The sequence below is a fragment of the Pelophylax lessonae genome (genome assembly GCF_965119305.1).
Source record: "Pelophylax lessonae genome assembly, chromosome: 13".
In the NCBI taxonomy this organism is placed as follows: domain Eukaryota; kingdom Metazoa; phylum Chordata; class Amphibia; order Anura; family Ranidae; genus Pelophylax; species Pelophylax lessonae.
Genome location: NC_138780.1, coordinates 3696366 through 3709358, shown reverse-complemented (window position 1 = coordinate 3709358; position 12993 = coordinate 3696366). Strand labels below are relative to the sequence as shown.

Sequence of the window (12993 nt, the reverse complement as noted above, 5' to 3'; positions counted from 1 at the left end):
CGATCAGCAACTTATAGTGGGACTGCAATATTGCGGCGAGCAGTCATTAACTGACACTTTTTGGGGGGAGCTTAGGACAGTAATGGGGTGCTGTGAGGGGGGGGGCTGAGGACAGTAATGGGGCACTGTGAGGGGGGGGCTGAGGACAGCAGACAGTAATGGGGCACTGCACTGTGGGGGGGGGGGCTGAGGACAGTAATGGGATCACTGAGGACAATAATGGGGGGAGGGAGGACTTTATTGGGGGGGGGGGGGCTTGAGTAGAGGCTTGAGGACATTAATGGGGGGAGGGGGGGCTAAGGACATTAATAGGGGCCTGAGGACATTAGGAGCCTGAAGACAGTTATGGGGACCTGAGGACAGTAATTGGGTAATTGAGGACATTATGGAGGGGGGGGGGCTGAGGACAGTAATAGGGGCCTGAGGATAGAAATAGGGGCTTGAGGACATTAATTTGGGGGGGGGGGGGCTGAAGACAGTAATAGGGGCCTGAGGATTGTAGTTGGGTCATTGAGGACATTAATGGGGGGGGGGAACTGGGGACAGTAATGGGGGCCTGAGGATACTGGTTGGGTCATTGTGAACATTAAAGGGGGGGGGACTGGGGAAAATATTGGGGGGGGGGCCCGAAGACAGTAAGAGGTGCCTGAGGAATGTAATTGGGTAATTGAGGACATTAATGGGGGGCCCGAGGACAGACATTATTGGGGGAGCCTGAGGACAGTCATAGGGGCCTGAGGATAGAAATAGGGGCTTGAGGACATTAATTGGGGGGGGGGGCTGAAGACAGTAATAGGGGCCTGAGGATTGTAATGGGGGGGCCTGAGGATAGTAGTTGGGTCATTGAGGACATTAATGGGGGAGGGGGAACTGGGGACAGTAATGGGGGCCTGAGGATACTGGTTGGGTCATTGTGAACATTAAAGGGGGGGGGACTGGGGAAAATATTGGGGGGGGGGGCCCGAAGACAGTAAGAGGTGCCTGAGGAATGTAATTGGGTAATTGAGGACATTAATGGGGGGCCCGAGGACAGACATTATTGGGGGAGCCTGAGGACAGTAAAAGGGGCCCGAGGACAGCAATCGGGGCTTTAGGACAGTAATAGGGGCCTGAAGACAGTAACAGGGGCCTGAGCACAGTAATGGGGGCTTGAGGACAGTAATTTGAGCCCGAGGACAGTAATAGGGACCTGAGGAAAGAATTTGGGTAATTGAGAACATTATTGTGGGGGACTGAGGACAGCAATAGGGGCTTGAGGACAGCAATAGGGGCCTGAGGACAGTAATAGGGTATTGAGGACAGCAATAGGGACTTGAGCACAGTAATGGGGGCTTGAGGACAGTAATGGGGGCCCGAGGACAGAAATAGGGGCCTGAGGACAAATAATGGAGGCCCTGATGATAGTAACAGGGGCCTGAGGACAGTAATGGGGGACCGAGGACAGTAATAGGGGCCGGAGGAAAGAATTTGGGTAATTGAGAACATTATTGTGGGGGACTGAGGACAGTAATGGGGCTTGAGGACAGCAATAGGGACTTGAGGACAGCAATAGGGGCCTGAGGACAGTAATGGGGGCCCAAGGACAGTAATAGGGGCCCAGAGTTGTATAAAGTACTGGAAACCCATACTTGAGTAGAAGTGGAAGTGCTCGATGAAAAAGTGACTTGAGTAGAAGTACTAAAGTATTCAACATTTTTTGTACTTAAGTATTGCAAGTAGTTTTTTTAAAAATTTTGCTACTCAAGTACTGAAAGTAAAAGTACAAGTACTGTGTTATGTAGTTATTAAAGAAAGAAGTCAAAAGTTTGAACATCATATTGTTTTTTATTATTTCAAATGCAGTTTTTATTTATACATACAGTAGCTTTTATTTTCCTATGCGCTGATAATACACATGTTTTGAGCTTCATGAAAGCTGCCATCTACTGTTCTGGCAGTGGTAATTTTTATAATTGTAATGAGTAACTATGCAGCACAAAAAAAAAAAATATCGGAGTAGAAGTATTGAAATCATCGAAAAAATGTAGTGAAGTAAAAGTAGAAGTAGGAGAAAAAAATTCTACTCTAGGAAAGTACAGATACCGCCTTTCCGTACTTAAGTACTGTAGTGAAGTAGTTCTACTTAGTTACTATACATCTCTGCAGGGGCCGGAGGACATTAATTAAGGCCCTGATGATAGTAACAGGGGCCTGAGCACAGTAATGGGGGACCGAGGACAGTAATAGGGGTCTGTGATGGGATGGTATGGGATGGGATGGGATGGGGGGGAGAATCTGTGATGGGATGGTGTGTGATGGGGGCAGAGGAATTGGGATGGTATGGGATGCGATGGGGGGATCTGTGATGGGATGTTCTGTGATGGGGGGGGGGTCTGTGATGAGATGGTCTGTGAAGAGGAGTCTGATGAGGGGGTCTGGGGTGGGGGGGATCGGTGATGGGGGGGATCTGTGATGGGATGGTCTGGGGTGGGGGGATCGGTGATGGGGGGGATCTGTGATGGGATGGTCTGGGGTGGGGGGATCGGTGATGGGGGGGATCTGTGATGGGATGGTCTGGGGTGGGGGGATCGGTGATGGGGGGGATCTGTGATGGGATGGTCTGGGGTGGGGGGATCGGTGATGGGGGGGATCTGTGATGGGATGGTCTGGGCTGGGGGGATCTGTGATGGGATGGTCAGGGGTGGGGGGATCTGTGATGGGATGGTCTATGATGGGGGTGGGGGGATCTGTGATGGGATGGTCAGGGGTGGGGGGATCTGTGATGGGATGGTCTATGATGGGGGTGGGGGGATCTGTGATGGGATGGTCAGGGGTGGGGGGATCTGTGATGGGATGGTCAGGGGTGGGGGGATCTGTGATGGGATGGTCTATGATGGGGGTGGGGGGATCTGTGATGGGATAGTCTATGATGGGGGTGGGGGGATCTGTGATGGGATGGTCTATGATGGGGGTGGGGGGATCTGTGATGGGATGGTCTATGATGGGGGTGGGGGGATCTGTGATGGGATGGTCTATGATGGGGGTGGGGGGATCTGTGATGGGATGGTCTGTGATGAGATGGTCTGTGAAGAGGAGTCTGATGAGGGGGTCTGGGGTGGGGGGATCGGTGATGGGGGGGATCTGTGATGGGATGGTCAGGGGTGGGGGGATCTGTGATGGGATGGTCAGGGGTGGGGGGATCTGTGATGGGATGGTCTATGATGGGGGTGGGGGATCTGTGATGGGATGGTCTATGATGGGGGTGGGGGGATCTGTGATGGGATGGTCAGGGGTGGGGGGATCTGTGATGGGATGGTCTATGATGGGGGTGGGGGGATCTGTGATGGGATGGTCTATGATGGGGGTGGGGGGATCTGTGATGGGATGGTCTATGATGGGGGTGGGGGGATCTGTGATGGGATGGTCAGGGGTGGGGGGATCTGTGATGGGATGGTCTATGATGGGGGTGGGGGGATCTGTGATGGGATGGTCTATGATGGGGGTGGGGGGATCTGTGATGGGATGGTCTATGATGGGGGTGGGGGGATCTGTGATGGGATGGTCTATGATGGGGGTGGGGGGATCTGTGATGGGATGGTCTATGATGGGGGTGGGGGGATCTGTGATGGGATGGTCTGTGATGAGATGGTCTGTGAAGAGGAGTCTGATGAGGGGGTCTGGGGTGGGGGGATCGGTGATGGGGGGGATCTGTGATGGGATGGTCAGGGGTGGGGGGATCTGTGATGGGATGGTCAGGGGTGGGGGGATCTGTGATGGGATGGTCTATGATGGGGGTGGGGGATCTGTGATGGGATGGTCTATGATGGGGGTGGGGGGATCTGTGATGGGATGGTCAGGGGTGGGGGGATCTGTGATGGGATGGTCTATGATGGGGGTGGGGGGATCTGTGATGGGATGGTCTATGATGGGGGTGGGGGGATCTGTGATGGGATGGTCTATGATGGGGGTGGGGGGATCTGTGATGGGATGGTCTATGATGGGGGGGGGAATCTGTGATGGGATGGTCAGGGGTGGGGGGATCTGTGATGGGATGGTCTATGATGGGGGTGGGGGGATCTGTGATGGGATGGTCTATGATGGGGGTGGGGGGATCTGTGATGGGATGGTCTATGATGGGGGGGGATCTGTGATGGGATGGTCTGTGATGGAGGCAGCCTGGCCTTCAATTATTTCTCTAGGAAGGCATTAGCTATGGAAGGGTCAGCCTGAAAAACCTGCTCTGAGGTCATGAAGGTCTTCTGCTTGTTGTAGCAATAATCTAGAGGAAGCCTTGTATTGTATCTGGAGATGCTGGTAGATAGAAGAAGTCCGACTCCTTCTTACATTTGATTTATGAGTCTCAGTTAGAGTGAAAATTTCAGCCTTCACTGGTTCTTGAAAGTGAGATCAGAGTTCTACTACTGGATACTATTGAGTTGACATTGACAGCGATGTCCCCCACTGGGCTGGTGGGAAGTGTGGCATCGCCTGGAAAGCCTTCTAAAATGGGGAAGAATTAGCAAAACAAAATAGTAAATTCTGACATTCCCTGTAGTACTACAAGGACACAGAAGCAGTCAAGCTTTGCAGTTTAGAGTAGACCCCCCTTAGAGTAGACCCCCCTTAGAATAGACCCCCCTTAGAGTAGACCCCCTTAGAGTAGACCCCTCTTTAGAGTAGACCCCCTTAGAGTAGACCCCCCTTAGAGTAGACCCCCTTAGAGTAGACCCCCTTAGAGTAGACCCCCCTTAGAATAGACCCCCCTTAGAGTAGACCCCCTTAGAGTAGACCCCTCTTTAGAGTAGACCCCCTTAGAGTAGACCCCCCCTTAGAGTAGACCCCCCTTAGAGTAGACCCCCTTAGAGTAGACCCCCCTTAGAGTAGACCCCCCTTAGAGTAGACCCCCCTTAGAGTAGACCTCCCTTAGAGTAGACCCCCCCTTAGAGTAGACCCCCTTAGAGTAGACCTCCCTTAGAGTAGACCCCCCTTCTCTTCCACTATCTCTCTTCCTCTGTTCTCCTATAACTAAAGATAATACAGATAAGTGTGAAGCCAGGAAGGTTAATGGCCATAGATAAAAAGTTACAGGGAACATCTCTATTGCTTGCCAAGCTAGTCAGTGCCCCCGTCAGTGCCCCCTATCAGTGCCCATCAGTGCCACCTATTAGAGCCACCTATCAGTGCCCATCATTAATGCCTATCAGTTTCCATTAATGCCACCCTAACAGTGCAGCCTCATCAATGCCTATCAGTTCCCATCAGTGCAGCCTCATTGATGCCCATCAGTGCTGCCTTTTAATGCCCATCAGTGCCACCTATCAGTGCCTATCATTGCTGCCTATCAGTGCCCATCAGTGCCACCTCTCAGTGCCCATTGGTGCAGCCTATTAGTGCCCATCAGTGCCGCCTATCAGTGCCCATCATTGCTGCCTATTAGTACCCATCAGTGGCATCTATCAGTGCAGCCTCATCAGTGCCTATCAGTACCCATCAGTGCCCTCTATCAGTGTCACCTATCAGTGCCTCCTCATCAGTGCCTATCAGTACCCATCAGTGCCCTCAGAAACAAAAAGTATTTTTTCATTTGTTTAGCAAAAAATAAAAACCCCAGCAGTGATTAAATACCACCAAAAGAAAGCGCTACATGTCTCAAAAAAAAAATGCTAAAAATACCATATGGGTACAGTGCTGCATAGCCGCGCAAATGTCATTCAAAGCCTGGGCAGGATGCAGGTAAAAGTGCCCGGTAGGCAGATGGTTAAACCTAAATTTACCCAGTGGGGGGGGGGGGGGTTGGTCAGACAATATTTTGGGCGCCAAAGCAAGTTGGGTGGTAGAGAGGTTGAAATTAAAATAAAATCCATGCGGTACCCCACCGATCATAGCATGTTTAGGAGTGGGTCTATGGGAATGTTTGACCATTCTTGCAGGAGTGCATTTGTGAGGTCAGGCACTGATGTCGACGAGAAGGCTTGGCTCTCAGTCTGTGCTCATATTCATCCCAAAGGTGTTCTATTGGGTTGAGGTCAGGACTCTGTGCAGGCCAGTCAAGTTCCTCCACCCAAAACTCACTCATCCATGTCTTTATGGACCTTGCTTGGTGCACAATCATGTTGGAACAAGAAGGGGGCCATCCCCAAACTGTTCCCACAAAGTTGGGAGCATGAAATTGTCCAAAATGCCTTGGCATGCTGACGCCTTAAGCGTTGCCTTCACTGGAACTAAGGGGCCAAGCCCAACCCCCTGAAGACCTGCTGGAGGAGATCACCAGACATCTCTGAACTCTTATAATTTTTATTTTCCTTGCAGCTAAAATAACTATAGCCCGAGCATGGAAATCGCCCGTAATTAGTGTCACGTTGGTGAAACACAAAATATTCCTGGAATATGATTAATGAAAAATTGATAAGCATCCTTAGAGGTAAACAAGCCAGGTTTAAAAAAGTGTGAAACCCTTGGATTGTGTACCTTCAGGCTCCGTAGACACTGGGACATCTTATCAAGGCTTAGATCATTGTAGATGTGATTTATTTGGTACTTTGTCTTAGATATCTCTTCAACAAGACAATAAAAGAGACCAGATAAATAAATTGCAAGATCAAAATTGGGGGGGGGTCGAAGGGTTTGCCCAGTTGGAAGCACGTCCACCATTATCTGGTAAACCCTTTCGTAATTCTCCTATCTAGATATAAGTGGATGAGAAGCGGGTAAAGGCACTGCTTGCTTTTGTAAAATTTGTATTAGGAAAACAAGAGAAAATAATTTACAACAATCAACGGCAAACAAATCAAATAAAATTGTACTTTTCTGTGATTGGTTGACCAACAACAACTGATCCAAGCATGACTCTCTCTGACCAAGACTTGTTGGACTAAACATGGAACGATAGAAAGATGCATACAGATTACAATGTGTTGGGGTGAGTAAAAAGCAAATAGAGTTAGAGAGGAAGGACTCTAGAAAATTGGACAAAGTGTTCGGTGAAAATCCGGTTCCAGTCTCACCTTCTTGACGAAACGTGTTTATTAGTTACAATGTCCACCATGATATCGAATCCCACCATCCATAGAAGGGATGCTTCAGCATGTCCAGATCTTGAACCACAACAGCAATATATGCAACTCATTCGGTCGGGTAATCAACTGTTTCAAACACTCCAGACCTTATCCCCCGAGCAGGTCCCATCAAACTGATCCAAGCAGGACGCCGGCCAAGACTTTTTAGACTAATCATGGAACGATAGAAAGAAATATAAAGATTACAATGTCTTGGGATGAGTGAAATCCAATGGAGTTAGTGAAGAAGGTTTCGTTGGACAAAGTGATTGTTGACAGCCCAGTCCTAATCTCGCCTTCTTGATGCGAATGTGTTTATCAGTTCCAATGTCCACCGTGATGTTGGTGTAAAGCGGGAGAAGCTCCTTAGACAGCAATTTATATTTGAGGGAGTTTAGGCCGTCTTGTCTCCAAGTCCTCCTTGTCTTTTCCAGAAGGAAGAACCGTTGTGGGTTTAGTTCGTTGCCTTGGTCGGGAGTATGCTGTATCATTTTATACCTTGCAACAAGTGCCGACGGCCGAGTTATATTCATGCCTCTGAAATAAATTCGAGACGATAAGTCGTCATCTTCGCCGCCCCAGCCCCAGTAGCTGTTGGATAATCCGTTTGTTTTTTGGTACTGCTCAGGGGTCATTGCAGAGACACCCCCGAAGCAGGACTCATAGGGCAGAGTGTAATTAAACTTGTCTATGGCAACAGAAGCGTGTTTAGGGAACTCGGCACAGGTGTACAGGTTGCGGTCATCTTCAGGGATGAGGTCCACATCATGGAAGAACAAGCAGTCCCAGTCCTTGTCCTTCATGGCTTCTTTATAGCCGACGTTCATGAGTTTAGCGCGGTTAAAAGTGAAGTTGCCCGCTTGGTGGATGACGTAGATGCCGTAGTTCAGTTGTTGGCGTTGCAAGAACGGATGCAAATTGTACAAGAGATATTTAAGGTGGTCCTCTCTGTTCCGGTGAGGAATAATGATGGCGGTCTTGTTTTTGGAGATACAGTCGGGGGGTTTGTAGTGGCCTCCTTGAATCACATTGGGGAACTCCTTTATCACCTCTTCCAGTCTGATGGACTTTGCTAACTGGACCTGGATTGGCCCTTTTAAATATGGCGAGATCACTGGGCAAGGCTTGGATCCCTTACTTACTGGACTCATTTGGACTTTGGCCATCTTTAGGTCTCCCTTGCGCAACAGGAAGGTTAAAAACCCCAGCTGGACACAGAGAAGGAGCAGCAGGCAATATATCTTTTTGGAGTCCATTTGGTTGTTCTCTCCAATCCAGGTGTCAAATGCTGAGAGACAAATAAGGAGAAGCAGATCTCTACAGTCCAGCAAGCAGCAAGTGTCTGTGTGCTCCTCATCTTTCCATAACCTTTAACTCAAAAAATCAGGTTTGACAAGCTAAGTGACCATGGGGATAAGAACAGTTTAAGGATTTCTCTGACTTTCCCCAGGCAACTCCCCCACCCAATAATTTCTCATGTATTACCATAAGGTGCACCTTTAGGGCAAATATCAAAAACAACAAATGGTGGGGTCAAGAGGGACACAGCACCATTCTAAGGAGGAGCAGTTGGCATTGCCCTGTCTGTGGCAAAGTATGCACACTACAGTAGAGTACAACACACATGTAGCCCTTCCCCCCCCCCTTGTCCTAAACAGGGCAGACATGTAGCCCCCCCCCCCCCATCCTAAACAGGGGTTACTATTGTCAGTTTAGTTTTTGGCAGGGCTGTAGTTAGATCAGACTGACTGTATTGTTTTTCACTTGGTTTTTCCCTAAGCTTAAAGTGGTTGTAACCCTAAAAATCAAAAGCATGCTCCTGTCCCTTTAAGGCATGGGATTTTTCCACTCACCAGACAGTTTATCAGTTACACCTGTGCAGTTGCTCGGTAACACAAATTGCTGATCAGCCAATCACATGCCAGCAACTCAATGCATTTTGGCATCTAGACGTCGACCAGTGCTTCCTGTGATCGATTGACCAATCCTTCCTGTGATAGATCGGCCGATCCTTTCTGCAATCAATTGACTGATCCTTTCTGCAATCAACAGACCGATCCTTCCTTCGATCCTTCCTGTCATCAAAAAATTAAGCCTTCCTGCGATCCTTCCAGCGATCGACCGACCGATCCTTCCCTCGATCGACCGACTGATCCTTCCCACAATCGACTGACCAATCCTTATTGCGATCAACTGATCCTTCCTTTGATCGATCCTTTTATCATGCGATTGATCGACCGATACTTCCTGTGATCGCTTGATCCCAATGCTTCCTGCTTCCTGTGATCAATCCTTCCTGCATTTGATAATCTGGTCCTTCCTGCGATCGATCGGTCGATTCTTAATGCGATCGAGAGACTGATCCTTCCTCCGATCGACGGATCCTTCCTTTGATTGATCCCTTTTTTCTTACAATCGATCGACTGATGCTTCCTGCGATCGATTGCCTGATCCTTCCTGCAATCAATCAATTCTTCCTTTGATTGTTTCTTTTATCCTCTGATCCATAAACTGATGCTTCCTACGATCGATCGACTGATACTTCCTGTGATCGCTTGATCTTTCCTTTGATTGACCGATCCTTTTATCCTTTTTTTTCCTTTGGCCAACGCTTCCTGCGATTGATTGACCAATCCTTCCTGCATTTGATAAACTGATCCTTCCTACGATCGATCGATTCTTTTTGCGATCCAATCTGTTCAACCTCAAGGTTGGGAGGGGATACTCCAGAGGTTCAATAGCTCAATCAATCCTGCCATCTTTGTTACAGGTGACTGGAGCAGGCATCTCAACCCTCAATTTAGATAAGTGAACGATCAAATGATTAAGACGAAACTGAGGGGGGCCCCTTCCAACGGGTGAGACTTCTAGGAGTCGGTGAGAGGGCTGAACGTCCATCTTTACACTGCTAGCAGACACAGAGTCACTGAGAGCAGGACTTTTAGTGCCCCAAACCTATACTGCACTTCCAACAAACTTATACTTCATGTCTACCGAAATCAGACTGTACTTCACCAAACCTACACCGCAAGACTTCCAACTCCTTATCCCCCCCTTTCCAACCCTTATACCACACTGTCATCACTGCTGCACTGCATCCAAGGCACCTCTTATTAAGACTGTACGGCACCTCCCAACATTTCACAGGCAATCATCAAGTGCACCAACACTTCTGAAAGGGCCCCAACGATAGCCGCCAGAAGACCAACTTTAAGGACTGCCCTTCCATTAATTTCCTAGTATTTTCCCTTTGTACAGTTTTGTTATTTAAACTAAGACAGTGCCTACCCATTCAGTTTAGGCCTAGCATAAGGCCCCAACGATAGCTGGCAAAAGACCAACTTTAAGGACTGCCCCTCTTATTAATTCTGTAGCATATTCCCTTCATACCTTTTTGTTATCTTATTTAAAAAAAGGACAGTGCCTACCCAGTCAGCTTAGGCCTAGCATAAGGCCCCAACGATATCCGGCAGAAGACCAACATTAAGGACTGCCTCTCTCATTTATTTTCTAGCATATTCCCTTTGTACCTTTTTGTTATTTAAACAAGGACAATGCCTACGCATTCAGCTTAGGCCGAGCATAAGGCCCCAATGATAGCCAGCAGAACACCAACTTGAAGGACTGCCCCTCCCGTTAATTTTCTAGCATATTGCCTTTTGTACATTTTTGTTATTTAAACGAGGGCAGTGCCTACCCAGTCAGTTTAGGCCTAGCATTAGGCCCCAGCGATAGCCGGCAGAAGAACAAATTTAAGGACTGCCCCTCCCATTTGTTTCCTAGCATATTCCCTTCGTACCTTTTTGGTATTTAAATGAGGACAGTGCCTACGCAGTCAATTTAGGCCTAGCATAAGGCCCCAACGATAGCTGGCAAAAGACCAACTTTAAGGACTGCCCCTCCCATTAATTTCCTAGCATATTCCCTTCGTTCCTTTTTGTTATTTAAAAAAGGACAGTGCCTACCCAGTCAGCTTAGGCCTAGCATAAGGCCCCAGCGATAGCCGGCAGAAGGCCAACATTAAGGACTGCCTCTCTCATTTATTTTCTAGCATATTCCCTTTGTACCTTTTTGTTATTTAAACAAGGACAATGCCTACCCAGTCAGCTTAGGCCTAGCATAAGGCCCCAACGATAGCCAGCAGAACACCAACTTGAAGGACTACCCCTCCCATTAATTTTCTAGCATATTGCCTTTTGTACATTTTTGTTATTTAAACGAGGGCAGTGCCTACCCAGTCAGTTTAGGCCTAGCATTAGGCCCCAGCGATAGCCGGCAGAAGAACAAATTTAAGGACTGCCCCTCCCATTTGTTTCCTAGCATATTCCCTTTGTACCTTTTTGGTATTTAAATGAGGACAGTGCCTACTCATTCGGTTTATGTAAGGCCTGCCAGAGACGCTAAGCGCTCCTCCAATTTCCTGACCAGTAGTCTTGTTATCCCGGTATCAGGTGGAGGAGTGGATGCAGCCAAAATATCGGGACCTCAAATGAAAGTGAAACCAGCAAACTCAGGGAACAACAAACAAGAAAGGGACTCACGGTTAGGAGTAGGTCGAGAGCCAGACCCCAAGGGAGCAAAGTCCAGAAGAGTGGTCCAGAGCAAGCCGAGTTCGTTAACCAGAGTGGGTACAATCCAAGGGGGTGATCCAAAGAGAGGTCCAGAGCAAGCTGAGTTTGTTAACCAGAGTCAGTACAATTCAAGGGGGTGATCCAAAGAGAGGTCCAGAGCGAGCTGAGTTCGTTACCCAGAGTCGGTACAACCCAAGGGGGGTGATCCGAAGACAGGTTTTGAGCGAGCCGAGTTAAATAACCAGAGTCGGTACAATTCAAATAGGGGGATCCAAAGAATATTCAGGGTAAGCCAAGGTCAGCAACAAGAATAGAACATAAACAGCAGACAAACAGGAAGCAAAACCTATACTAAAGCGCCAGCAGGAAGTGGAAGAGGGTATTTATGGGTCATAAGATCAGGTAACTGACAACAGCTGGCCACTGGGTGGAGCAAGAGTTTCATGCTAAAAGGTAGGTGATAATTAGAATCTTGCCCAGAATTGGAATTACCCCGTGGCCCAGGCAGCAGGGAGACGACCCAGAACACACCTGATCAACAGATCGACTCTCGGCCAAGGAGTAACAGTTTAGGCCTAGCATAAGGCCCCAACGAAAGCTGGCAGAAGACCAAATTGAAGGACTACTCTTCCCATTTGTTTCCTTGCATATTCCCTTCGTACCTTTTTGGTATTTAAATGAGGACAGTGCCAACTCAGTCAGTTTATGTTAGGCCTGCCAGAGATGCCAACTGCTCCTCTAATTTCCTGACCAGTAGTCTTGTTATCCTGGTATCAGGTGGAGGAGCAGATAGGGTTCTGCAGCCAAAAATATGACCTCAAATGAAAGTCAAACCAGCAAACTCAGAGAACAACAAACAAGAAAGGGACTCACGGTTAGGAGTAGGTCGGGAGCCAGACCCCAAGGGAGCAAAGTTTAGAAGAGTGGTCCAGAGCGAGCCGAGTTCGTTAACCAGAGTCGGTACAATCCAAGGGGGTGATCGGAAGAAAGGTCAAGAGCGAGCCGAGTTCGATAATCAGAGTCGGTACAATCAAAGGGGTGATCTGAAGAGAGGTCAAGAGGGCATCACTGAGCTGCTGAACAGACTGAGGTGCAACCTGGCGGCGTTGGATGGACCGAAACATAATGTCCCAGAGATGTTCTATTGGATTTAGGTCAGATGAGCGTGGGGGGTCATTCAATGGTATCAATTCCTTCATCCTCCAGGAACTGGCTGCATACTCTCACCACATGGGGCCGGGCATTGTCACTTCACCAGGAGGAACCCAGGACCCATTGCACCAGGGTAGGGTCTAACAATAGGTCCAAGGATTTAATTCCAATACCTAATGGCAGTCAGGGTGCCATTGTCTAGCCCAGTGTTTCTCAACTCCGGTCCTCAGGGCACA

The 12993-nt window shown here is 48.6% G+C and overlaps 1 protein-coding gene across 1 annotated transcript; it reads right to left on the bottom strand.

Annotated features, from left to right (window-relative positions):
• Positions 1-7237: 7237 nt before the first annotated feature.
• LOC309569893 (beta-1,4-galactosyltransferase 3-like) lies at positions 7238-8200 on the bottom strand (the record flags this gene model as incomplete). The annotated part of the gene is made up of 1 exon (XM_082275884.1): positions 7238-8200. One exon carries the CDS (start codon positions 8198-8200, stop codon positions 7238-7240), a length of 963 nt encoding a protein of 320 aa, XP_082132010.1.
• Positions 8201-12993: the final 4793 nt, after the last annotated feature.